General features: G+C 63.0%; 2 protein-coding genes across 4 annotated transcripts; one reads left to right on the top strand and one right to left on the bottom strand.

Moving 5' to 3' along the window:
* Nucleotides 1-3,565: 3,565 nt before the first annotated feature.
* PTX4 (pentraxin 4) lies at nucleotides 3,566-6,636 on the bottom strand. Its single transcript, XM_030301635.1, has 3 exons — nucleotides 6,459-6,636; nucleotides 5,232-5,895; nucleotides 3,566-4,226 (listed from the first exon to the last, which is right to left on the bottom strand). Exons 1-3 carry the CDS (start codon nucleotides 6,594-6,596, stop codon nucleotides 3,586-3,588), a joined length of 1,443 nt encoding a protein of 480 aa, XP_030157495.1. The 5' UTR covers nucleotides 6,597-6,636; the 3' UTR covers nucleotides 3,566-3,585.
* A 5,170-nt stretch (nucleotides 6,637-11,806) lies between these two features.
* Nucleotides 11,807-23,837, top strand: TELO2 (telomere maintenance 2). Of its 3 annotated transcripts, XM_030301621.1 has the most exons (21): nucleotides 11,807-12,043; nucleotides 13,012-13,347; nucleotides 14,292-14,569; nucleotides 15,592-15,660; nucleotides 15,872-16,019; nucleotides 17,194-17,296; nucleotides 17,505-17,573; nucleotides 17,754-17,895; nucleotides 18,043-18,179; nucleotides 18,532-18,611; nucleotides 18,822-18,923; nucleotides 19,194-19,282; nucleotides 19,464-19,555; nucleotides 19,684-19,800; nucleotides 19,892-19,963; nucleotides 21,026-21,190; nucleotides 21,467-21,558; nucleotides 21,949-22,048; nucleotides 22,171-22,235; nucleotides 22,488-22,603; nucleotides 23,468-23,837. In XM_030301621.1, the coding sequence occupies exons 2-21, from the start codon at nucleotides 13,013-13,015 to the stop codon at nucleotides 23,572-23,574; spliced, it is 2,478 nt and encodes an 825-aa protein (XP_030157481.1). In that variant the 5' UTR covers nucleotides 11,807-12,043; nucleotide 13,012; the 3' UTR covers nucleotides 23,575-23,837. The 3 variants fall into 3 exon arrangements, with proteins under 3 accessions (XP_030157481.1, XP_030157480.1, XP_030157482.1); XM_030301620.1 differs by lacking the exon at nucleotides 11,807-12,043 and adding an exon at nucleotides 12,289-12,833 and having other exon boundaries at nucleotides 22,488-23,559; XM_030301622.1 differs by lacking the exon at nucleotides 11,807-12,043 and adding an exon at nucleotides 13,462-13,604 and having other exon boundaries at nucleotides 13,256-13,347; nucleotides 22,488-23,559.
* The last annotated feature ends 181 nt before the right edge of the window (nucleotides 23,838-24,018 follow it).

The following is a 24,018-nucleotide window of genomic DNA, read 5'->3' on the forward strand; positions in this document are numbered from 1 at the left end:
GCCTGGGTGGCTCAGTCAGTTAAGCGACAGAAGTCGGTTCAGGTTATGATCTCACGGTTCGTGAGTTCGAGCCCCACATCGGTTCCGTGCTCGGAGCCTGGAGCCTGCTTAGGATTCTGGGTCTCCCTCTCTCTCTGCCCCTTCCCTGCTCGCGCTCTCTCTCAAAAATAAATACACATTAAAAAAACAAACAAACAAACAAACAACTTTAAAAAGTGTGTTAGAGGCTCTGAGGCTGAGAAGGTAACAGAGCCCCTCCCCCGAATAACTCAAAATCAAAACTAAAACCAAACTAACAGGAAAGAAATCCCCAACTGGGTTTTAAATTTTCCCCACAGTTACTGTGCAATGCTCTTCTGGAAATTCTAAGAATAACATTCTTTCGAAAGAGGTGTTTTGTCATTAGCGTCTTAGGGCTTTGCCCTTTCTGGTGGTGGACAAGAGCGGCATGGTGGCCTCCAGTTTGTGGCCCAGCGCACGGAGGCTGGCACACACCGGCCCAGAGGAGCAGGCAGGGTTGGGCTGGGTGCATTTGACCGAGTGGAGTGGATGATGGGGTCCAGGCCAGCAGAAGTGCTGAGCTGAGTGATAGGGAGGTGAGAACCGATGGGGGATGAAGGGATCCTGCTGGAGGTGGGGGGCATCCCTGTCGCCAAGCAGGGCCAGGCTGGTCCTAAAGGCCAACACTGTCAGACGAAGGGCCTGGACTTGTGCTTCTGCGGGACCAGTGGCCCTTGCAGAGGATAGATGGCCAGGTGGGGAAGAGAGAAACCAGCCCCAGCTTCCTATCAGGCCCTGGCCCCCGCAACATAAGGAGGACACCTGGGTCGTCTTGTCCTCTTTACCCAGAAACACGGCAGACTCAGGTCACAGCTGGGATTCGACAGATCATGCTTCAAAATGCACAAGGGACTTTGTCACTGGCCCCATGGGGATGGCCCCATTCAGACTGCCTTGCTCCAAACCCTGGATGGCTTCCCTTGTCTCAAATACTCACTTACCAGAACCCCCCCCCCGGCCCCTGCCGCTGGGTCAGCCCTGACTGCAAGCCCTTCCCCAGGCCGCTGTGCCCTCTTGGGATCCCCTCTCCCACGAAGTTTCCTGAATGTGGATGTGAGAGCCCACGGCGATGTTGTCTTTGCCAAATCCCTGTGGTTTAGGGTTTATGGACTTGTAGGGGTGCTGCTGTGAGCTACCTGGACCCCGGGGTGTTAGAAGCACCCAAGGGGGGGGGACACTCAGAAGTAACATCCTGAGCGGTCTTTTTATGCAGGGGGCCCAGCTGTCTCTGAAGAAATACTGCTCAGATTACCAGTCTTCCCTAAAGAAAGATGTTCTCTCTCCTTCCTTAACGGCACAGTGGGACAGAGCAAGAGCTCCAGAAAGAGCCCGAGGCGCCTGGGAAGAAAGAGAAGGCGCAGCTCTCCCTGAAGGTGTGGTGCCCTGGGGAAGTTCCAGAGGAAGCAGAGCCCAGTGATTCAGGGGGCATTCACGTGGCCACCCGGTGGGGGGGGGGGGTTCAGTTCCAGAACCCCTCCTCAGACCCTGACTCATGGACAGGTGGCGTAGGGGGAGGTGCCTGGCTGAGTCTGAGCGGAAGGCCCCAGATTGCTGGGGCCACAGCTCTGCAGAGAGCGAGGGAGTCACCTGTTCCCCGGGGCAGCTGCAGGGCTGAAACCAGGGTCCCTTGAGGCTGGGCTGGTGCGGGCTTGGGGGCCTCTCCAGTTTGCTTTCTCATTTTTATTTAAATTTCGTTAATGTTTGTTCATTTTTGAGAAAGAGAGACAGAGACAGAGTGAGAGTGGGGGAGGGGCAGAGAGAGAGAGGGAGACACAATCCGAAGCAGGCTCCCGCTCAGAGCCCGATGCCGGGCTCGAACTCACGAACGGATCACACAACCTGAGCCGAAGTTGGATGCTTAACCGCTGAGCCACCAGGAGCCCCTTCTCACTTTTAAAGTGGGGCAGTTCTCAGGATGCCTGGGTGGCTCAGTCGGTAGAGTGTGCAACTCTTGACCTCAGGGTTGTGAGTTTGAGCCCCATGTTGGGTGTGGACATTACTTAAAAATAAAATCTTTAGGGGCGCCTGGGTGGCTCAGTCAGTTGAGCGTCCGACTCCGGCTCAGGTCACGATCTCGCGGTCCGTGAGTTCCAGCCCCGTGTCGGGCTCTGTGCTGACAGCTCAGAGCCTGGAGCTGCTTCGGATTCTGTGTCTCCTTCTCTCTCTGCCCCTCCCCCACTCACGCTCTGTCTCTGACTAATAAATAAACGTAAATGAAAAAAATTTGTTTAAATAAAATCTTTAAAGAATAAATAAAACTCAACAGGGGGAGTGCTGAGAACCCAGCCCGTTTCCAAACTCAGTGATTCCACACCTCTCCCACGTGGGGCAGGGTGGGGGGGAGGGGGCGACTGCCCTGTTCTGTCTACACTGACTCCTTCCTGATTCTGTGAGCCTGGGTTTGGCTCCTCCTCGGTTTGGGCATCTCCACTCCCGGAGGGGTTAATGTCCGTCACCCTACGATGTCAACACAGTAAACCCCGCCCCACCATGTGGCCCCGAAAACCTCCTCCCGGGTGCCCACTCGAGGGAATGGGAGCGCGTGTCTGCACAGGGACTCACGTGACAATGCCCGGAGCAGCTTTATTCGCTGAAGCCGAAGCCTGGACACAACCCCAGTGCCCATCAGCTGGTGGGGGCGGGCACAGCAGAGGACGGGTGCCTGACGTGCTGCCTCGTGGGCGAGGCCGGGGGGCTCAGCGGCAGAGGTGGACACGGAGTGGGATTCCGTCACGAGAGATGTCCGACGTCCAGGCAGGTCGGCCGAGACGGGGAGCCGCTCCGTGGTCGCGGCGGCTGGGGCGGCGGGAGCGACCACGAGCAGGCGTGGTTTGCGGGTGAGGGGCCGTGGAAACCCCCTCAAAGTGGAACGCAGTGACGGTTGCCCAGCTCGGTAAACTCGCTGATCATCTTTGGACTGCGCCCGTGACACGGGTGAACTTGGTGACACGCGCTCCGGTGAGGGTCCGGCGAGGCTGCCGTTCGTTCCTGAATAGCCTGCTCCCTTTGTGGGTCCCCCGTCCCGACGGCTCCGGCAGCCTCTCCAGCCACCACAGCACCTTAAGGGAACCCCCAGGGCACCCGGCAGAGGGCAGTGGAGCCCCGGGGCAGGAAATGGATCCCTGGTCCTCTCCACGAGGGACACGGGAGCAAGGACAGCCCAGAAGGACTCTTCCATAAGCCGCCTTAGAGAGGCCCACGGTAGTTCAAATGCACCCACACTGTTTCCAGGAAAACGGGGTTCTCCATCGGCAGCCCCAGCCCAGAGAGTCTCCCCTGGAGTCCTGCGCTCCCTGCTGGCAGGTGGGGCCCAGCTGGCATGGTGTCACAGCCCATTCTGTCCCTGCCTGCCATCCTCCCACAGCCCCGCTCTGCCCGGTGGCCCGCCCCCCCCCTCCCTCCACGCTGCCCTGTCTCCTCCCCAGTCCGGGAGGGGGCCCTCTACGGGGGGGGGGGGGTGCTGGGGCCGGGGGACGGGTGGCTGGTGCTGCTCAGGCTGTCCCCGTCCAGCCCGAGAACAAAGCCTCAGGGACAGAGCGCCAGGCAGCTGCAGTTCACCCTCTGCACGAATCCGCCCACCCGGTGGGCGTCGTCCAGCGTGAGGATAGCGCCCGGAGGGAGCCCCCTCCCCGTGGCGAGGCTTGCCACCTCCCCGGGGACCAGCGCCCGGTCCCATATGGCCAGGCCCGCCACGCTCCCCACGAAGGCCTCGGAGCTGTCGAACCCACCCCCCACGCTGTCTTGCTCCTGGCCCAGCACAAGCGACCCCCCTGGAGGGATCTCGTAGCCCTCCCTGAAGCGGGAGCCGGTGGCCACTAGCCTGCGGTCTACGTGGAGCCGGTACCTGCCCAGCGTGGACGTCCAGATGACACACACGTGGTGCCACCGGCCGTCCAGCAGTGGCTGCAGGGGCAGCTCCCTGAAGGCCGGGTCTCCGATCACGAAGTGGACAGAGCCAGGGACCAGGGAGTCCCTGCCGTGCAGCACGAGCTTGTTGTCATTCTCCTCGGTGGCGTAGGAGAGCAGGGTGCCCAGGTGGCCCGAGGCCACGCGGACCCAGCTGCAGACAGACAGGGCCCGCAGGCCTGCGGGGAAGCCGGGGCTCAGGAAGGCGACGTTCTGGGTGGAGGTGTTGGGGAAGACGAGCACGGGGCCCACGTTGCAGGCTGGGGACAGACGGGAGAGTCAGCCCGGGCACCAGGGGGCCGCAGAAGCACCCACGACCGCGGGCACTGCCCTTGCTGTGGGGCACCGGCCACAGACCCCCGTGGCCGACCTGCCTCAGGCGGTAACTGCGAGGGTGGCTGTGCACGGCCCTGTTGGTCCTTGCGGCCGAACCACCAGCCTGTCTCGCAGCCGGGGACACCGGGAGCTGGGGCAGTCACACACCTGGGCAGAACTGAGCCCCCCGGGGCTGCTGTAAGGGAGCCCCACAACTTAGAGGCTCAAAACCACACAAATTCAGTGTCTTCCGGGTCTGCAGGTTGGAGGTCAAAAGCCAGACGCGGGTCTCTCCCCCGGACTCAACTCACAGCGTGGGCAGCCGTGGTTCCTTTGCTGCCCTTCCAGTCTAGCGATGCCCCCACTCCGTGGCTCACGGCCCCTCCTGTACATCCGTCTAAACTTTGCCCCTGGGGTCACACCTCCTTCTCCGATCTTGACCTTCCTGCCTCCCCTAGAAGGGATAATCCCAGCTCCCCTCCCATCTCAGGATGCGTCATCGCAGATGGAAGTTCCCCTTGCTGTGTGAGGTGACGCATCCACAGGGCCCAGGGATCAGGACGTGAACATCTTTGGGGTCATTGCCCTTCAGGTCTGCCTGACCAAGGGTCCATGGGGGAGGGGGTGGGCCCGGGGCGGCTGTACCTGCTCCGAGGTCCCGATTGGCAGGCTGCGGACCTACATCTCTAACTCGCTGGCCCACTGGACTCAGGGATGAAGGGGCGTTTACCCCGGGCGGCGCCCCAGTCCTGTGTGCCCATCTGTCCCTAACGCCCAGGCTGCGGGGAATCCGCAGACAGACCATCCCCTGCACGGCCCCCTCCTTCCTGCCAGCAGGTGCGACTGTGAGGCCAGTGTCCTCTCCGCACAGCTCTGGGGAGAAGGCTGTTCAGAAGGGACCGGAGGCCCAAGGAGGCACCAGCGGGGGAAGGGCGGGCCATGGTACTTACTCTCTCCTGGTCTCTCGGGCGGCCGGGTCCGCCGGCTGCCTGGGCCTGGTGGCTCCCGCGTCCCCTGGAGACGGCCGGCGAAGTCCTGAGGTGGGTCCCCGGGCTCAGGCGGAGCTCTGAGTGCCTGCCCACCCCTCTGCAGCTTCGGGGAGCCTGGGCTTGGCAGCCCCAGCTGGGGCAGGGGCAGCGGCGGGGGCGGGGGCAGGGCCGGAGTCGGCCCCGGGGCCACGGCGCCAGGACGGGCCACCTGCAGCCGTCCCTCGAGAGCAGCCAGCCTGGCGCCCTGGCTCTGCACCAGGTGCGTGAGGCCGGCCACCGTGTCCTGTAGGGCCCGCAGGGCCAGGCCCAGGCCGGCGAGGCCATCCCCCTGTGCCTCCCGCTCCTTCCCCGCCTGGGCCAGCTGCCTGTCCCTGTCACTCAGGGCGGAGTCCAAGGCCAGCAGCCTGGAGTCCAGCTTCCGGCTCCTGCGCTGTGACTTCTGCATCCAGGTCTTGAGACGGCCCAGGTCGCCCTGCACGGCGGCCTGTGACCGGTTCACGGCCAGGGCCACGGCCTGGGTCTCCAGGGCCAGGCTCTGGAACCGAGTGTCAATGTCGTAGGACAGGTTGTAGTTGCTGGCAAGGCCCCGCAGGTGTGTGAGGGTCACCTCTTGGAGCCTCCGAAACTAGAGAGAGGACACACAGCCATCACAAGGGCCGAGGGCCGGGGAGGACGCGGCACATGACTTCCCGCTCATGCGTCTGGGCGCCTACCAAGCCCTGGCCGTGCTCCGCACTGATGTGATCCCCAGGCCGCTGCTGAGGGGTGGGCCGATTACCGCGGCCCCGGGGCGGCCGAGCTCAGAGACGTGGGTGACCAACCCGAGGGCCCCGGGCTGCACTAGGTGGGGCGAGGGCTTCGGGCTCCCACGCCCCCTCCGCCCCACATCCCCCGGCCCTGTGACCCTCAGGGTCCTGCCCCCCCGTGACCCTGCGCCCCTCCAGCTGCTCCCCCCAGGGCTCCCCGTGCCCCCTCCCAGCCCGACGCCCACCCGGTCCCGTGGTCACTTGGCTTATCTTCATAACAGAGCCTAAGTAACCTTCTGTGCTGCCTTCCAACCACAGGTGACAATAGCATCGGCTGAACGGAAGAACCGAGGACTCCACGTTTGGGTCCCCAGAGCGCCGACAACTTCCCACTCTGTTTCTGTGACACCACCAACTGCCCCGCGTAACTGGGCACCCTTACCTGCTCTTCTAGTCTGCGGAGCCTCTCGAAAAATGGTTTTCTTTGCGCTGCAGGGCCGGCTTCCTGAGACAGAACCCCATGCAGATACACAGGCACAAAAATAAGGAAGACAGACAGGGTCGTCCGCGGGCCGCCCATCCCGAGGACGCGCGGGAGCGAGCTTCCTCCCTCCACCACCTTCGTGCAAAGCATCTGTCCGCCAGCCGGCGAGCTCCGGGGAGATGGTCACGTGTCCCAAGGACACGAGCTTAAAAACAGAGGCAAACAGTTTCTCCGGAAAATAATTCTTCTGGGTGAGAGCCCTAGCCTGGCTGGCTCAGAGGCAGACGGAGGTGATGGCTTTAGCAGGGACGCACGGACTCGTGTTCCCACCAAAGAGAAGCGGAAACAGGACAGGGCCCAGCCAGGGCCAGGGAGCCCCCGGGGCCAGGTCTGTGGTGGGGCCCAGCGTGCCAGTCCCATGAGGCCCATCTCTCTCCTCTGGATAAGGCAGAGGACGGGGTTGGGAGACGTCTTAACTTATTTTGGGGTGTAGGTTGTGTGGCGGGCTGCATGGTGGTCCCCGAAATGGTAGGTCTGAGTCCTAACTCTGTGAATTGCCTTGTGCCTGTGAATGGGAGTCTGTATGGAAAAAAGACCCTTGCGGGTGTCATTAAGGGTCTGGCGATGAGACCATGCTGAATCAGGGTGTCTTTAGAAGAGACAGAACACGCGAATACACGGCGGGGAGGCCATGGGAAGACGGAGGCAGAGACTGGGGTGACGTGGCCACCAGGAGAGCCAGGGGCCGGACGAGGCAGGAAGGGTCCTCCCCCTGGAGCCTTGAGGACCTTGACCTTGGACCTCCATTGGTTACTGGCCGTAGGCTGCTGCCCAGGACACTGCCGCACTTCTGGCCCTCTGGGGCTCCCCCTGCTCCACCCTCCACCTATCACTCTCCCAGGCCAGTTGGATCCTTGCTCCTGCTGCTGTCTCTGTCCCTTGTGTTCCCCTGGCCCTGGGCTCCTTCACCTTTGTCATTTTGCTGCCATCGAAGGGGCACCTGGGGGGCAGAGGAGCCATGCATGTCTGAGCACAGCCGCGTGTTGAACTGACCGTGCTTTTATCCTGCTTCCTCCCTGCATCTCGGTCCCTACAGCTGGCCCTGGGATGAGGTCCCCACCTGCCCCATTTATTTAGGCCGATGGCCGTGCTAGTGTAACCAGTGATCGCCACAGGGGAGCTTAAAACAATGGAAGTTTATTCTCTTGTAGTTCTGGAGACCAGCGTCCCAGGGCCCTTCTCCTTCCTCCCCAAGGCTTCAGGGGAGGACCCTCCTGCCTGGTCCAGCCCTGGGCTCTCCTTGTGGCCACGTCACCCCACTCTCTTCCTCTGTCTTCCCACGGGCTTCTCCCCCGTGTCTCTGTCCTTCTGTCTCTTGTAAGTTACACTGCTCCCTGGATTCGGGCCCACTTGCATAATCCATTACGATCTTGAGGTCTGTAACTTAATTACATCCACCAAGACTCTTTCTCTGAATAAGCTTGCATTCGTGAACTTGGATCTACTTTTTGGGAACCACCATGCAGCTTGTGACACGGAGGTTTGAGAGGCTAGGGGTGTCCAGGGATGGTGGGGAGGCTGGGACACGGCACAGGCTTCAGTGAAGAGACTCGCATGAATCTGGACACAGAGCTGCCCGGTCCCCAGTGCCTGCTCGACCTCCTGCAGCTGGCGACTCCTCTGCACGTCAGCTCTGCCGCGGGATGTGGTCAGGTGGCTCTCTGGAGCCGAGCCGTCTGACCCCGGAACAACCACCCCCCCCTTTCCTGCCATGTGACTGGTCGGAATTGCGCTGCACCACGGGTGTAATGAAACCCACACTGGATTACAGGACTTCATACGAAAAAAGAATGTGAAAGATCTCACTAAGCATCGTACGTTACATGTGACATTGAAATGGTAATATTCTGGGGGCGCCTGGGTGGCGCAGTCGGTTAAGCGTCCGACTTCAGCCAGGTCACGATCTCGCGGTCCGTGAGTTCGAGCCCCGCGTCGGGCTCTGGGCTGGTGGCTCAGAGCCTGGAGACTGTTTCCGATTCTGTGTCTCCCTCTCTCTCTGCCCCTCCCCCGTTCATGCTCTGTCTCTCTCTGTCCCAAAAATAAATAAAAAACCTTGAAAAAAAAATTAAAAAAAAAAAAAGAAATGGTAATATTCTGGATCGACTGGGTTAAACAAAATATGTTCTTGGGGCGCTTGGCTGGCTCAGTCAGTAGAACACGCGGCTCTTGGTCTCAGGGTGATGAGTTCAAGCCCCGTGTTGAGTGTGGAGCCTACTTTAAGACGTACGTATATATATATTTGTATTGTGTATGTAAAATTAAAATGATCTTCACCTGACCTTTTTACCGTCTTAGTACAGCTAACAGAAAACCTAACGTCACATATGGGGCTCACAACCTATTGTGATGGGACAGCATTGCCCGGGGAAAGACTGGATATGCAGCTGTGTGCAGGCATGTGAGCACGTGTAGGTGTGCAAGTCTGCAGTGTGCAAGCGTGTGCGGGCGTGCAAGTGCGTGCAGGTGCACTGCGTCAGGTGACTTTCAATCTCCTTCATCGCCAGTTAAAAAAAAATAATCGTAGTGGAAATTATACACAAAATTCACTTATTTTAAGGCTAATGCTGAAAGCGAGTAATCGAAATAAATGTCTACATATTGGCTTGTGGGACTCTGAGGTTCCGCTAGCTTCCAGAAAGCAGCAACCAAAGCCAGGCACCTGCCCCCAGGTAGGTGGTAGGAGGGTGGGAGCTATTTTAAAAAAATTCTCTTAGATTTTTTTGTTTTTATTTCACTCTAGTTAATTAACACACAGGGCAATATTGGTCTCAGGAGTAGAATCCAGCGACTCAAGGGCGGGAGCTTCCTCGGGCCTGGGGGAACTTGCATTTACCAACAGAAAGCACCTCCCTTCCCCCATCTATCAAAACAAATTCCCCTCGTCCACATACAGAGCTTCCCGCCCTTCACTGTCTCATGTTTCATGTGACGGCTCAGCTAAGGGTCACTGGACCCTGGGACCTGCTGACAGAAATCTCCCCGGGCGGAACAATGCCAAGAGCCAAGGAAAAGCTCAAAAACATCTTAATCACTACCCCCGGAGAGGGAAGAAAAGCTTTGTGTCTGCAAGGCCAAAAAAAAAAAAAAAAAAAAAAAAAAAAAAAAAAAAAAAAAAAAAAAAATGGATCTTATGAGAAAAGGAATAATCAAGAGGAAGAAGTTGCTCTTGAAAATGAAAACGAGGATTTTCCAAATAAATAAGTAAATCCGCAAAGCTGAAAGACAAGGTTTGAGTGATTGCCCAGAAAGTAGGGCAGAAAGATGACGAGATGGGGAAGAAAAGGGAAAAAAACAGCCTTTGAGGTCAACCCGATAAAACACGAGTGTAGAGAGTGAGACTCAAGGAAGTGGGGAAGATAATCCAGGAAGGTGTCACAGCCCAAAGCACCCACCATCCCCAAGGCCACACGCCAGAGGGGGCCAGGTCTCTCCTCCAGGGTCAGGACCCCACGGAGGATGGAGAAGATGCTAAAAGTGTCCGCAGAGGAAACACCTGGTCACGTGGGAAAGACTGAGCCATTCCTCAGAGAACTGAATGCTGGCTGCCAAAAGTACACAAGCACACTTTAGCATTTCTGAGTAAAAATTATTTTCAGTGTTTATTTATTTTTGAGAGTAAGTTTGAGTGGGGAAGGGGCAGAGAGAGAGGGAGACCGAGGGTCTCAAGCACTGACAGCAGAGAGCCCCATGTCACCAACCGTGAGATCATGATCCGAGCCGAGGTCGGACGCTTCACCCATGGAGCCACCCAGGCGCCCCCAAGTTAGTTTCATTTAAAATTGTTCATCTCGCTCATGGGGCGCCTGGGTGGCTCCGTCGGCGAAGCGTCCGGCTTCGGCTCAGGTCATGATCTGGTGGTTTGTGGCTTTGAGCCCCGCATCTGGCTCTGTGCTGACGGCTCGGAGCCTGCAGCCTGCTTCGGATTCTGTGTCTCCCTCTCTCCCTGCCCTTCCCCCACTCGCTCTCTCTCTCTCTTTCTCTCTCAAAAATAAATGTTAAAAAATTTAGAAAAAATTTCATCTCGCTCCAATGTGAACTGGCCCAAAGGCATTTTTCAAATACGTATAGGCTTAAGTTTATCTTCTGCGCACCTATGGGCCTCATAGGCTTGGGGAAAACACGGGGATGGAAGTTGAATGAAGTTGCTGTAGGAACCCGAGAGTGAGGCTCTCATCCAGAAGCGGACTGGGAGGAATTCCCCGAGTCCCAGGAAGACATCGTCCTGGACTCCTCGCACCTGTCACAGCCCACACCCACTCCATCGGCTCCGCTCCTGCAGAAGCATCCCAGGCCAGCCGTCCTCACCGCCAGGCCCATACCTGCGCAGCACGAGCCTCGCACCTGCGACCCTGCGACCGCCGCTGCCCCCTACCGGCCGTTCTCCTGCCTGCACCCAGGGCGAACCTTCCAACAGGAGACTCCTCAGCCTGCTTGAACTTTCTTATCTCTCTTTGCCGACGGACATTATCGCTCCTGTATCTCACTGTGCTCCTGATTTGTTTTTAACTTAAGAAAAAAAAAAGTTTATTTATTTTTGAAGGAGAGAGAGAGAGCGCGCGCTCAGGGTGGGGGCAGAGAGAGGAGGACAGAGGATCCAAAAGCGGGCTTTGCATTGACAGGCTGACAGCAGCAAGCCGGACGCGGGGCTCGAACTCACGGACCGGGAGACCATGCCCTGAGCCCAAGTCGACGCTCAACCGACGGAGCCACCCAGGCGCCCCAGCTTGTGCCCCTGATTTGTGAGCGGGCACTTTATTTTCTTCATTCTCTGTCCTGGAAGAGTGCTTGCTGTACGCAGTAGGCATTTAATTTGTGCATGCTGAATGAATACACCCTTCCCGGGCTCCCTCGCAAGGGCAGTCGAGGCTGAAGCGGCGCCTCCCCTGTGAGGTCTTTCCAGATCGCCCACGGCACTGCCCACCGCCCGTTCGTCAGGACGGAGGGCAGCCCTTGGAACGTGACCACCGAGGAAGTGGATTTCGGCCAATTTACAGGGCCACCTGGGGCTGGCGGCCCCCGCGCGGAACCGTGCGGTGCCCACCCCTGTTGGGCCGCCCATCGGGACCCGAACCCATTCGAGCCCTCGCTGCTTTCAGCCGGCGGCCGCGGCTCAGAGCCCCGGAGTTGGCCGGGAGCGCGCTCGGCGCTCAGCGGGTGTCTGCGGAGGCGCGCGCGCTCGCCCCCGCCCACCAGGGCCCCGCCCCGCCCGGCGCAGGCGCAGAAGCGGCCGCTCGCCCACGCTTCTTCCGGCTTCCCCAGCCTCGCGGCGGATTCGTCGCTATCGGACCGCGGGACCGGCCTCGCAGGCTCGAAAAATTCAGCAGCAGCTCTGCCAGCGCGCGGGGAGCTCGTGCTCCGCGCTCTCAGTCTCTAGTCCGCGAACCGCTTGCGGAACTGGGCCTCGGCGACCGTGGCGAATCGGCGCGGGGCGGCAGCGGCGGGGCGGGCCTTGAGCACACCCTGGAGACTCCGAGATCGAGCGGGTGCGCGCTTCCCCGAGACACTCTCCCGCCCCGGAGACCCGTGCGCTCCCCGAGACCCGGGCCCACCCTGAGACCCCCCCCCCCCGTCCGTCCCCAGGCCCGTGCGCGCCCCGACACCCCGTCTACCCTTAAGACCCTCGCCCACCCCGAGATCCCCTCCCGCCCCGGAGACCCATGCGCTCCCGAGACTCGCCCCCCCCCACCCCCGCTTCGGGGACCCCTGCTGGCCGCGCCGTGACTTGGGCGCCGTGACGTGGGCTCCGGCACAGCTGTGAAGGGGGGTGTGGTACTGGCGGGTCGCTGGCGTGTTAGCTGGCCACCGGAGCCCGCTTAGACCCGGCTGGGTGAGGAGGCCCTAGGCTGTTGGGGACCCTCCTTGGTCCCCTGAGGCAGGCTTATCTAGGGCTGGGTCACTGGTGATGGACAGGTGCCTGCGTAACGGCACTCAGTGCTGCAGGGGCGCCTGACCCGAAATACTACCTACAGATGGGATGGTTTCTGGGAAAGAAGGGGGTTTGGCAGACGGACAGTCTGTTAGACGGACGGTCAGGCAGTTAGAAATGCTGCAACGCAGGTAGCCCAGGGTCTCAAGCTCAGCACTGTTAGCATTTGGGTTTGGATCACCCTCTGTCGTGGGTGCTGTCCTGCACACGTGGGCTGTGTAACCAGCATCCCCGGCCTCTGCCACCCGCTCACGAGATGCCAACAGCACCCCCACTTGTGGCCCTGGGGCACAGTGACCCTACTGTAGAGGGCATCATGGAGGCCCCAGCTATGACACAGACTCTTGGTAGGAATGGTGACGGATGCCGGAGGGGAGGATGCTGCTGGGTGACAGCAGGGGTGAGGAGAGATGGGGTCCCCAGAAGCTTAACGAGAGGGGCCAGAGGGTCTGAGCGTATGTGAGCTGTGACTGGCGCAGATGCCAGGGGCTCCTCGGCCTTCTCATGTGCTTCTCTGCGCCCCAGGATGGACCCAGCGCGCTCTGCAGTCCGGCTGACCGTGCGGGAAGCGATTCACACCCTTTCCTCTTGTGAGGATGGCGGCCGCGTCCTCTCCACCTTGGGGTCCCTGAGGCGGTATCTCAGCGGCGCGGAGAACCCAGCCCTTCCCGGGGAGCAGGAGGAGTTCGCCAGGGTGCACTTTTCCGCCCTCCTCAGGTGTCTAGTGGGCAGGCTGAGCCCAGGCTGGCTGGGGCTTCTGCCCGACGGCCAGGTGGAGGAGCTGTGGGCCAGCTTCTTCCTGGAGGGCCCGGCTGACCAGGCCTTCCTGGTGCTGATGGAGTCCATCGAGGGTGCCGCCGGGTGAGTCGGGGGGGGGGGGGGCCCGATTCCGGGGCACTTGTAACGTCTGAGGCAGGGGCATGGCCGGGAGGGTTGCGAACCAGCAGGTTCTGTGAGAATTTGGTGTCCTGAAAGGTGCGGGAGGAGCAGAGCCCCTGGACACCGAAAGCAGTTTGTTAACCTCCCTTGCGACGAAGAGGCTCTTGGAGCAGTAGGTCTCGCCGTGTTGGTGAAGGGAGGGGGCAGGAGCGTCCCCATCCCGGTGGCCTCGGCAGCGGGTGAGCTCCGGGCTGAGGTGACCTAGGCAGGCGGTGGGCCTCGCCAGCGTCCGCGGGCCCTTGGCCTCACTCGTGGCTGTCAGCTCTGCAGTGAGGCCCCCGGGGTGCTCCGGCAAACTCCTGGGGGGGGGGGGGACTTGCTCAAGGCGGTTCCCAGACTCAGGTGTCAGAGCACGGGACGGGCCTGTGGGGACGCGGCCTTCGTGCGGTGGCGAAGCTGGGTTTGAGCGGTTCCGGAGATAAGCGGCAAGCGCCCTGTGGCGCGGAGCGGGAGAGGAGGTGGCGTCGGTGACTCCATGGGGCCCGGCGGGCGCTCACGCCGCACCACTGGCTGGCTATTTGGCACTGGGATGTAGACCTTTTGTTTTCTTTAATGTTTATTTAGCTTGAGACAAAGAGAGCATGAGCAGGGGAGGGGCAGAGAGAGAGAGAATCCCAAGCGGGCCCCAGGCTGTCAGCACGGAGCCTGACGCGAGGCTCGATCCCACAAACGCTGGGATCGTGACCTGAACGGAAATCAAGAGCCACCCAGGCGCCCCAGCGGCGGGATTTAAATGCTCGTTTTTTTAAGCGCTGATGACGCCGTGGGACTACTGGTTTACTGACGGCCGTGGCTCCCCCTCCGGGCGGGGGGCGCCGAGGGTGGGGGGCTCGCCGCTCCAACCGTCACACCTGCTCTTGCTGCAGCCCGAGCTTCCGTCTGATGAAGATGGCACAGCTCCTGGCCAGGTTCCTGAGCGCGGGCAGGATGGCCGCTGTGATGGAGGGCCAGTGTCGCCAGGTGACGGAGCCGGCGTCCCCGCTGCTCCAGGAGACGCTCCTCGCCAAGGTGGTGGGCTTGCCCGACTGCCTGGGCAACCGTCTGCAGCGGGAGAACCTGGACGCGTTCCTCCCCCAGAATTACTTCCCTCTGCTCGGCGAGGAGATGATGCGGGCGCTGCAGGCGGTGGTGGACTCCCTCCGAGGTGCGGGCCCCTCCGCGCTGTCCTTCCGGCCGGCTTCTCTGGCCACCGTCCCTTTCCTCCCTCCCCCCCCGGCTTCTCACGGCCTCTGGGGACTTGGGATTCTCGGGGCGATGCCGTTGGCAGGTCAGATGTTGCCTCCTGTGTGGGGAGCTAGCGACCTGTACCCTGAGCTTCACCCGTTCTTGGCTGTTGACCTTGCAGCTGGAGCTGACCTTGAATCCTTTAGCTCCTGGTTGGCCTGCCGGTGGAGCCGTCCAGACGGGGCTGCTCTCCACGGGCCCTGGTGCCCTGGTGTCTGCTCTCCCACCACGGGGCAGCTCAGGGTCTCACCCCTGCACGTCCAGCATCCCACCGGCCAAGGCCGTGGAGTGGGTGCCACGCTCGGGCGCCACTAGAGGCCCTTCACGCGTGTGCTCACGTGGTCCCTGTGCCCGCCCCACGAGGGAGCCTCCGCCACTGTAGATCGGGAGGGAGCCCACGGGTTCCATTGGGGCCCCTGCCAGGCCGTGCCTGCTCTGTGCTGGGGGGAGTCGCCAGCATGTCCTGAACGTGTCCAGAGCGACTGTGGGCCACGTCCGCTTCTCGGCTGGGTGACTGCGTCCAGTTCGCCTTTTAGGGTCTCAGCCGCTCCCTTCAGGTGGCAGAGTGCATCGTGACCGTCTCAGGGTGGCCACTTCCGGTGGGGCTGGGGCGCCATCCTCCCCTTGTCCCCGAGTCCTGTTTCCTCCCGCCCGCCCGCCTCACGTGGCCTTTGGTGCCTCCCCCTCCCCGCGCCACCACACCGGTCCCCGCTCTGTGGGGTCATTGTGGGGATTAGGTGAGCAAGAGCGTGTGAGGCTTTTTGCGATTACTCTTGGCTTCCAGCTGTTGAGGTTCCAGTCGGAATCAGATCGAGAAAAACGGTGCTTTTACGGCGCACAGACGCCTGTCTGGAAACGAGGTCTGTCCCCGCCTGGGCAGGTGTTGTCCCGTGGCCCTAACCGTCGCCCTTCTTGAAAATCCCGCTTTCCCTCTTGCCGCAGGTGGCTGGGACTGCTCCGTCTCCTTCCTGTCGCAGGTGCTCGGGAAAGCCTGTGTCCGCGGGAGGCAGAGTGAGTGTTTCCTGTCCCGGGGGGTCCGCAGCGCTGTCTGGGCGTCTCCCCCCCCCTCCCCCCCCCCCCCCCCCCCCCCCGCTTCCCGTCGGCCCTCCCGGGAGGGGGAAGACGGCGCAGTTCCCTCGCCTGGGCCTGGCCCCGGGTGGGCTGATGTCCATCGCCCGGCCCCCCGGCCCCGGGCTCAGGGGCCCCCGTGTGCTTCCCTCAGAGGAGATGCTGGGCGTGCTGGTGCCGCGGCTGACGGCGCTCACCCAGGGCAGCTGCCTCTGGCAGCGGGTCTGCTGGCGCCTGGCGGAGCGTGTGCCCGACCGGGCCGTGGAGGCGCTGCTGACGGGACTGGTGGAGGTCGCCGCGGGGTAAGGAGCCGGGAGGGCGGGCGGCGGCGCCCAAGCCTCTGGTTTGTCGGACCTCATGCGGTGAGGCCGTGGCGGACCGGCCCAGCCCAGCCCCTCCCCTGGCTGTGGCCGTGGAGACCCCTTTCGCTACCCCCCACCCCCGGGGCTGCGCAGGCATGTGCGTGTGCGATGGCGCCCGCCTTCAGACGGCGTCCCCTGGCGCGAGTGCGTGAGCGTGGGTCCTGCTGGCTGGGTCCCGCCGGCTGTGTCTTCGGTTCTGGGCGCGGGTGTGTGTGTCCAGGGACCCGTGTTCTCTCTCTGAACCGTCTGAGGTCTCACCCCCTCTGCTGCCGGGTGCTTATTTGCAAAATAATGTGAGGAAGGCACTCACCCCCTGCCAGGCGCTTCTGGTCCCTCCCAGCTAGTCCTTGGTTTGTGGCTTTTACAAGGTGTCCACACTGCCCTGTAAGCGCTTCAGGCCGCGAGCCAGCCGATGGCTTCTGTCTTCCGGGCTGTGTCACGCTCCTGCCCTGAGGCTGTGGGTTGGTTTGCATGGGTTTGTCTCTTCTGTTTCTGTTTTTTTGGTTCCTGCTGCCGTTCTTTTTTCTTTTCCTTGTCATCTTTACGACTTTGCGTAGAACGTGAAAGGGCCGAGGGAGGAAGGGCTGTATCCTCCCGTCTTTCCACACCGGCTGGAGGGTTTGCTGGGCTCTCACCCATGGAGGGGAGCGGGGAGGGATCCCACTCTACACCAGTCGTCTGCAAACTGCGGACTTTGGGCCAAACTCAGCCCACCGTGCGTTTTTACAACCGTTTTGTGGGTCCACAGCCGCGCTCGCTCACGCACACGCCCCTGGCTGCTTCTGGCTGCAGGAGTTCTGCGGAGACCGATGGCCCGTAAACATAGAGCTTTTGTTCTCTGGCCCTTCCCAGATAAGCCTGGCCACCCCTGCTCCGCTTGGGCAGAGCGGGGAAAGGACATCCTCTTGCACGGAGGCACTGGGCTGTCCCAGGTTTCCACGTTACCGGGAGGAGAGCGAATCAGGACGGAGTCCGAGCTGAAGCACAGGCCCTGGGCTCCCAGTGGTTAGCACAGAGCTGGGGAGGGGTGCAGCTCGGACCTGTTGAGATCTGGGGTTCATGCTTTTCCCTCTCCCCCCGCCCCCCCCCCCCCCCCCCCCACTGTGCCTCACAGGCCTGAAGTCCTCTCACGGCTGCTGGGCAACCTGGTGATGAAAAATAAGAAGGCCCAGTTCGTGATGACCCGGAAACTTCTGTTCCTACAGTACCAGTACTCGGTGAGGGCATGGGCCGAGGGCCACCCTGGGGGCCCAGGAGAAGTGACCGTAGCAGGTGCAGCTGAGCTCGGTTGTCCGGGAAACCCCGCTGACCCTCAGCCCAGAGCCGTTTGTGCTCTGGGAGCCTGGGCAGACGGGTCTTAGCCCGGCAGGTGGGCAGCGGGCGTCTGCCGACAGACAGTGACAGGATGCCTGGCTTCTGTCCCAGACGCCCATGCTGCAGAGCCTGCTGGGGTACCTGGCCACGGACAGCCAACGGCGCCCGCTCCTCGTACAGGTAAGCGCGGTCTGGTCCTCTGTCTGGGGTGTTCTGGGACCACCTTTTGGTGGGAGAGAGAGAACGTTCCCGCCTGGAACAGAGGACGCTGGCAAGCACGGGGGCACCGAGGCCCGTGCGTTCCCGCGCTGTGGTGCGGAGGTCGCTGCGGCTGTGTAACCGGGCCGCGCCACCCGCCAGGCACTGAAGGGGCTCCTGGAGACGTGGGGCAGCTGCAGTGCCGTCCGCCACGCACCTCTGGCGCAGCAGCGCTACGTTAGCAAGGCCGTCCTCATCTGCTTGGCGCTCCTGGGGGATGCGGAGCTCCAGGACAGCCGAGACGGTGAGTGGGCCACGCCGACACTGTCCCCACCCCGTCTCTGCCTGTCCCTGCCAGCCCCCCGTGCTCACTGTGCAGAGCTGTCCCCTCCTGTCCCCGCCCGTCCCTACTGGCCCCCCCCAGTGCTCAGTGTGGGCTTGGTGCTTCCAGAGCTGCTGACTAGCCTGATGGCGGGGGTGAAGAGTCGCCTGGACAGCAGCCTGCCCGTTGTGCGCCGTCTGGGCATGATCGTGGCCGAGGTGGCCAGCGCCCGGCTCCACCCTGAGGGGCCACCCCTGAAGTTCCAGGTGAGCAAGGGCCGCGCCCTGTGTTTCCCTCCCTGGTATCCCCTTGCCTTCTGGGGTCCAGGCCCACGAACCTTCTGCGTGTTGACCCCTCAGCGGTGCCTGAACAGATGCCCCGGGTGGATTCCGGAGGTGTTTGGAAGCGATCTCTCTGGCGTCCCCTCCCCTCCGTTGCTGAGCCCCTGGGACGTCCTCCTGGGTGGGGGTGGGGGGGAGAGCAGCCCCTCAGGAGGGCGGGCTCCTGAGCCCGTGCACCCAGCACCGCCCACTGCCACGTGGACACTTGTCAAGTGGGGCAAGTGGGGGGTGGTGGCGGGCGCTCCCCGTGACTCGCTCCAGCCCGTGTGCGTTGCAGTACGAGGAAGACGAGCTGAGCCGTGAGATGCTGGCCCTGGCAGCCCCCTGGCCTGCGGCCGGCAGCCCCTTGGAGGCGAGGTGAGGGCTTCCTGCCCCCGGTCTCCACCCCAAGCTGGGCGGGCCCGCTTCCTGCTGCTCCCTTGCCTCGTCGTCTTGGGCTCGTTGCTGAGACAGAAGCCGAGAAGCGCAGGGTGGGGGCCGGGAGAGCATTTCCCTGGGGAAGGTGGGTTCCGGGGCCAGGAGCTTGTGTGGGGCCTCCCCGACGGGTTCCTTCTTTGCTCCCCACAGCCCTGTCGTCACTCCAGAGGCTGCAGGGACCCCCGGCAGAGGGAGCGTGGACGGTGGCGTCCCCCAGGCCCTGCCGGAAGGCTCAGGCTCTGACCTGGACAGGTAGGGGGAGGCCTCGGGTAGAAACTACAGAGGTGGGGGAGCAGTCCCGCGCTGGCCTCAGAGCCGCGCATGAGCGTGGGAGTGGACGGCCCACGCTGTCTGGAGGCCACGGGTCGGCCCCGCGGCCGCCCTCTCTCCGAGTGCCCTCCCGTAGGAAAGTGTGCCGTTCCTGAGGCGCAAGGTCTTGGGGTGAATTCCCGGGACTCAGGAGCACGGCCTGTCTGCTCCCGGGTGACGGGCAGGCCCCGCCGGCCTCTGTTGCTTCCCCAGTGACGATGAGCTTGTCCCCTATGACATGTCGGGGGACCAAGAGCTAAAGAAGAGCAAGGCACCCACCTACGTTCGGGACTGCGTGGAAGGTGGGTCTCTTCCCTGGCGGGAGGCCCCTCCAAGCGCCTGCCCTGGGGTGGCTGAGCCGTAGGAACCCTGCGTGTCCCGGGACTCGGCTGCCTCTGCCCAGGGTCCACACCCTGGCTGCCGGCTCTGCCTCTGCAAGGTCAGGGCTGGGGACCAGTGCAGGCCCGTGTGTGTTCTGTGCAGCCCTGACCTCGTCCGAGGATTGGGAGCGCTGGGAGGCGGCCCTGCGGGCCCTCGAGGCGTTGGTCATCAGGAACCCGGCTGCTGCACGCGAGGTGAGTGGGGCAGGGACGTCGGGGAGGGGTGTGTGTCTGCCTAGGAGGCCCGTGGCAGGGATGGGGAGGTGGAGGGCTGCGGGGGCCCAGGGCCGCAGGGCCTGAGGCACGCCGACCCCTGCGCACAGGTGAGTGTGGAGCTGGCCAAGGTGCTGCTGCACCTGGAGGAGAAGACGAGCGTGGAGGGCTTTGAGGGGCTGCGCCAGAGAGCCCTTGTGGCCGTCGTGGTCACAGACCCGGCCCCGGTGAGTCCCCGTCCCGCCGCCCAGTCAGTGTCTGCGTTGGGGCCCCGCCTCTGGGTGGCGTCCACAGCGGCCTCTCGTGTGCCTGGCTCAGGTAGCAGAGTACCTGACCTCGCAGTTCTACGCCCTCAACTTCAGCCTCCGACAGCGCATGGACATTCTGGATGTAAGTGCCCCGGGGCCCTCCGTCCCACCTGTCACGCCCAAGCTGCCCTCACGAGGGCCAGGCCTGGCACAGCGCCCTGCCGAAAGCTCCACGGTCAGGACCAGAGGCCTCCCCAAGTCCCCCGTGGCTGGACCCAGGGGCTGGGACTGGCAGCTGCCTGGTGTTTTCTGGGCGGCGCACAGGATTCAGTAGGGGCCGTGTCCTTCATCTGAGACAGAAGCTTTATTGGGACAGAATTCCCACGCGGTACAGTTCCCCATCTTAAGACAAACAAAATGTGGTCTGTGCACACGTCGGGATGTTACTTGGGCCTCGCAGAGGAGGGACGTGGTAACCTGCCACAACGTGGATGAACCAGAGGACCCTGTAGGATTCCACTTGCGTGAGGTCCCTGGGCCGTCAGAATCAGAGAGACTGAAGTAGACGGCGGGGAGGGCACGTCGCAGGGGAAAGGGCTGCGTCTGGGAAGACGGAGTCTTGGAACGATGGTGGCGACGGCCATACGATGTGCACGCACCTGCTGCCGCTGAGCTGTGCGCGCACGGCTGTCAAGACGGCAAGCGTGACGCTGCGTGTCTCATGAGACGGCGCTGAACAGTCACCACCTCCGTGCTTGCAGTTCAGGGGCATCTGGTACGTTGACGGTTCAGTGTCCTGTGTCACCCTCAGAGGAACAGCCCTTAGCACTCACTGCCCGGCCGGGTGCCTGCAGCCACCAGGCTGCTGTCCGTGCCCCGCCTGTTCCAGGGCTCCAGGCATGTGACGGCGCAGGCCTGTTCCGGGGCCCACCTGTGTGCAGGCGGCTGGGCAGCAGGTCGGTGAGGCTCTGGAACCGCAGGAGCTCCGGGCGCAGGAGCGGGGCCGCCTTTCCCTTCTGTCCCCCACAAAGTGAAGCGATCCTGGGGTAGCCGGAACTGACTTCCCGTGCGGTCCCCAGAATGTTCCCTGGCGCAGCCTGTGACGGCCGATGGCGCCGACGGGCACTCAGTTTACCTCGGGTTTGAGAAGATGCCGCCCCTCCCTAGAACAAGGACCGCTGCCCCGGGTCTCCCGCTCCTCTAGGTCCTGACTCTGGCCGCCCAGGAGCTGTCTCGGCCTGGCCGCGCGCCCAAGGCCCCCCAGTGCGACCCCCGGGGCCCCGCCCCCCCGCCCGGCAGCGCCGTGGCTCCCGCCTGGCGCGCGGTCGTGGAGGAGCGGATCAGAAACAAGACCCGGCGGTTCTCGCAGGTCAGCCAGCCCGGGCTCAGGTCCTGGTGGGGGACGGGGCGGCACCGACACTGCTGTTGTGTGGAGGGAGGGCGTTGGGTACAAATTGCGTGTCGGGACACGTGCCTTAGGGCATCAGAGCCGCATGGCTTTAATATGCAAGTGCGAAAAAAGCCCCGGAATTCTGCGTCAGCAAGAAACGGCCTGTATGTGCCGTGTCCGCGTGGGCCGGGGCTGTGACGGGGGTGCGTACGGGACAGCGAAGGGACGCGGCACCTGTGCGCACCATGTTTGCAGGGCTCTGCCAGGCGGGGACGGGACGCTGGCGCCAACCAGTTCAGCTCGGTGGCCGGCTACTTCTTCTTCCCACTCGTTCGGCACTTTGACAGGTGAGCGGGAGGCCTGGACGCCCTCGAGTACCGGAGGCTTCCCAGGACGGGGTCTGTGGCGGGGTTTGGGCAGCAGCAAGGTCACCACCTGGCTTTCGGTCCTTCGTAGCTTAAATGGCAAAGCGAGGGCGTCAGGATCTGCGGTGTCTGTCACGGATGGCGGGTTGCTGGCGGCTTCCCGGTGGGCGGGGCCGGAGCCTCGCCGTGGAGCCTCGATGCTCCACGCGCTCTGTGTCTGTCTGACGCCTTCTCCTCATGGCTTGTGGGAGCCACACGGGGACGTGCGGTGAGGGGGCGCCTCCAGGGCGCTGGCTGTCCCTTGGTGGCCCAGGGGTTGGAGAAAGAGCCCCGACCACGCGTCCCGCACACACACACCTGATGCTCTTGTAGACCGCTGGTGACCTTCGACCTTTTGGGAGAAGACCAGCTGGTTCTCGGGAGATTGGCCCACACCTTGGGGGCCCTGATGTACCTGGCTGTGAACACCACGGTGAGTGGGAGGCGGAGCCGGTGGCCGTCCTCCCGGTGGGCCTCCCCTTGGCCCTGGGGCTGGGTTGTTGGGACCCACCTTTGGGTGCCAGGACCCCTGCCCACTGGCCTCTGCTGTTTCAGGTGGCTGTGACCATGGGCAAGGCCCTCCTGGAGTTCGTGTGGACCCTTCGCTTCCACAGTGACGCGTGAGTGGCCGTGTGGCTGAGGAAAGCGGTCCCACGTGGACGTGGAGGCGGGGCTCCCAGGACAGCAGGAGGTGGGGGGGCGACTCCCGTGGGCGTGGCCGAGAGGCGGGGCGGCCTGGTGCTTCCCAAGCACGAAGGGGCAGGGCGGCTGGAGCGGGCGTTGCTTGCCCGTGGGTCTGCTGTACCGCGGAGAAGCGGGGTCTCCCTGGCCTGGGCTCCGTCGGCGCTCAGCGTCCCGGCCTGGCTTGGCAGCTACGTGCGCCGGGGCCTGCTGTCCGCGGTCTCCTCCGTCCTCCTCAGTGTTCCGGCCGAGCGACTGCTGGCAGACCTGCCAGACGAGCTGCTGGAAACCCGATCCTGGCTGGCGGGTGAGTGCCAGGCCCCCAGCTGCATGGGCGAGGCGGGTGGTTGGAGGCTGGTGCAGCGGCCATCGGGGCACGGGGCGGTGCAGAGGCCCCAGGACCGTCACATCCCCCCCGTCTGTGCACGAAATGGTCCCTGGTGGGGGGGTGGGGACTCAGCTGTTCTTGAGTCACTTTGGGGAGGTCCTGCAGGAGGACCCAAGAGAAGGTGCCCCGATGTGGGAGACGGTGTGTTTGTTCTGGAAAATTCTGTATCTTCTGTAAGGTCACAAGAGCCATGCAGGAGGCACGTTACCTCACCAGACTCGCCAACTAACTTGGATAAACTTACCTCCCTGCACCCTCCCTCCCACCCCTCACCACAGTGTTCTCTTTGAAAAGTCTGTTGGAGCACACGTGACCTCCTGCCCGTAGGCACCTGTGTTGCCCACCCACCGGTGTCCACCCGGGGCTCCAGGCCGGGAGTAGACACTCTGACGTGGCGCCACGCTCGGGGGCCCGGGGTTCAGGCCGGGCCCCTCTTGTCGCGTCAGTTAGTTGGCAGAGCGCCCTTGGGCTTTGTCCGATCACGCGTGTCCGGTCGGCTCCGGGTCCTCGGGCCCCGTGCCACAGGCGTGTGGCGTCCCGCTTCCCGGGACCGGTGGCCTCCCCGCGGAGACGATGGTGTCCGCTCCGTCCCGCTGCCTCCCTGTCGCCGGCCGCTGGCTGCGCGCCCAGCCCCAGGGAGAGTGGGGTGCTGCCCCCGCACACGGCCAGGCCCCACCAGGCCCTGTGGGGGCTCGTGTGGGATGACTCCCTAAGAGGAAATGAGGGCTGGCCTGCCCGGCTGTGGGCGCCGCCGATGTCCTGCCCTATTTTCGTCTTTGGCAGATGTGGCTGACCGGGACGCGGACGAGGACTGCAGGATGCTGGCTGTGAAAGCCCTGCTGCTTCTGGAGAAACTCAGAGACCGACTGCTCCCCCTCGCTTCTCCTTAGTCCTCACCGGAGAGGGAGGCCCGCCCCGCCAGCAGCCCGCGGGAGGGCCTCTGGCCCTGCGTCCACAGACAGGGCCACCCGAACATGGCAGGAGGGGGGGGTCCCCGAGGAGGGAGGGAGCCGCTGGGGCCCCTATGGGCTGATTCTCAGCCTGTCCCCAAGCCTGTTCCTCACCTGAACGCAGACTTTAAAAAGCAACAAAGTGGAAGAATAAAAAGGAGCCAGAGGTGTTCAAACCCATTCCTCTTGGCACTGACTGCTCAGGCAGGGTCCGCGGTGCCTCGATGTCCCTCTGAAGGGGGACACGGTTCTGGCAGCTGGTGACGAGCTGGGGGTGGGAGACCCCAAGGTCCCCCTCCCTGCACGGACGTGTCGTGGGGCCAGCCCTTCACGGTGGGGGCTGGTGATGGGACACGCCCACGTGGACGGAGCCACCAGGCTGCC

The sequence above is a fragment of the Lynx canadensis genome, chromosome E3 (assembly GCF_007474595.2).
Source record: "Lynx canadensis isolate LIC74 chromosome E3, mLynCan4.pri.v2, whole genome shotgun sequence".
NCBI classification, from domain to species: Eukaryota; Metazoa; Chordata; class Mammalia; order Carnivora; family Felidae; genus Lynx; species Lynx canadensis.

Excerpts from the sequence above, each read along its gene's own strand:
- PTX4 (XM_030301635.1), bottom strand. The coding sequence starts at position 6,596 with ATGGGCGGCCCGCGGACGACCCTGTCTGTCTTCCTTATTTTTGTGCCT. Across the intron at positions 5,896-6,458 it reads TCCGCAGACTAGAAGAGCAG|TTTCGGAGGCTCCAAGAGGT; the intron begins GTAAGGGTGCCC and ends TCCTCTCTCTAG. Across the intron at positions 4,227-5,231 it reads GCCCGAGAGACCAGGAGAGA|CCTGCAACGTGGGCCCCGTG; the intron begins GTAAGTACCATG and ends GTCTGTCCCCAG.
- TELO2 (XM_030301620.1), top strand. The coding sequence starts at position 13,013 with ATGGACCCAGCGCGCTCTGCAGTCCGGCTGACCGTGCGGGAAGCGATT. Across the intron at positions 15,661-15,871 it reads CTGTGTCCGCGGGAGGCAGA|AGGAGATGCTGGGCGTGCTG; the intron begins GTGAGTGTTTCC and ends TGCTTCCCTCAG. Across the intron at positions 17,574-17,753 it reads GGCGCCCGCTCCTCGTACAG|GCACTGAAGGGGCTCCTGGA; the intron begins GTAAGCGCGGTC and ends GCCACCCGCCAG.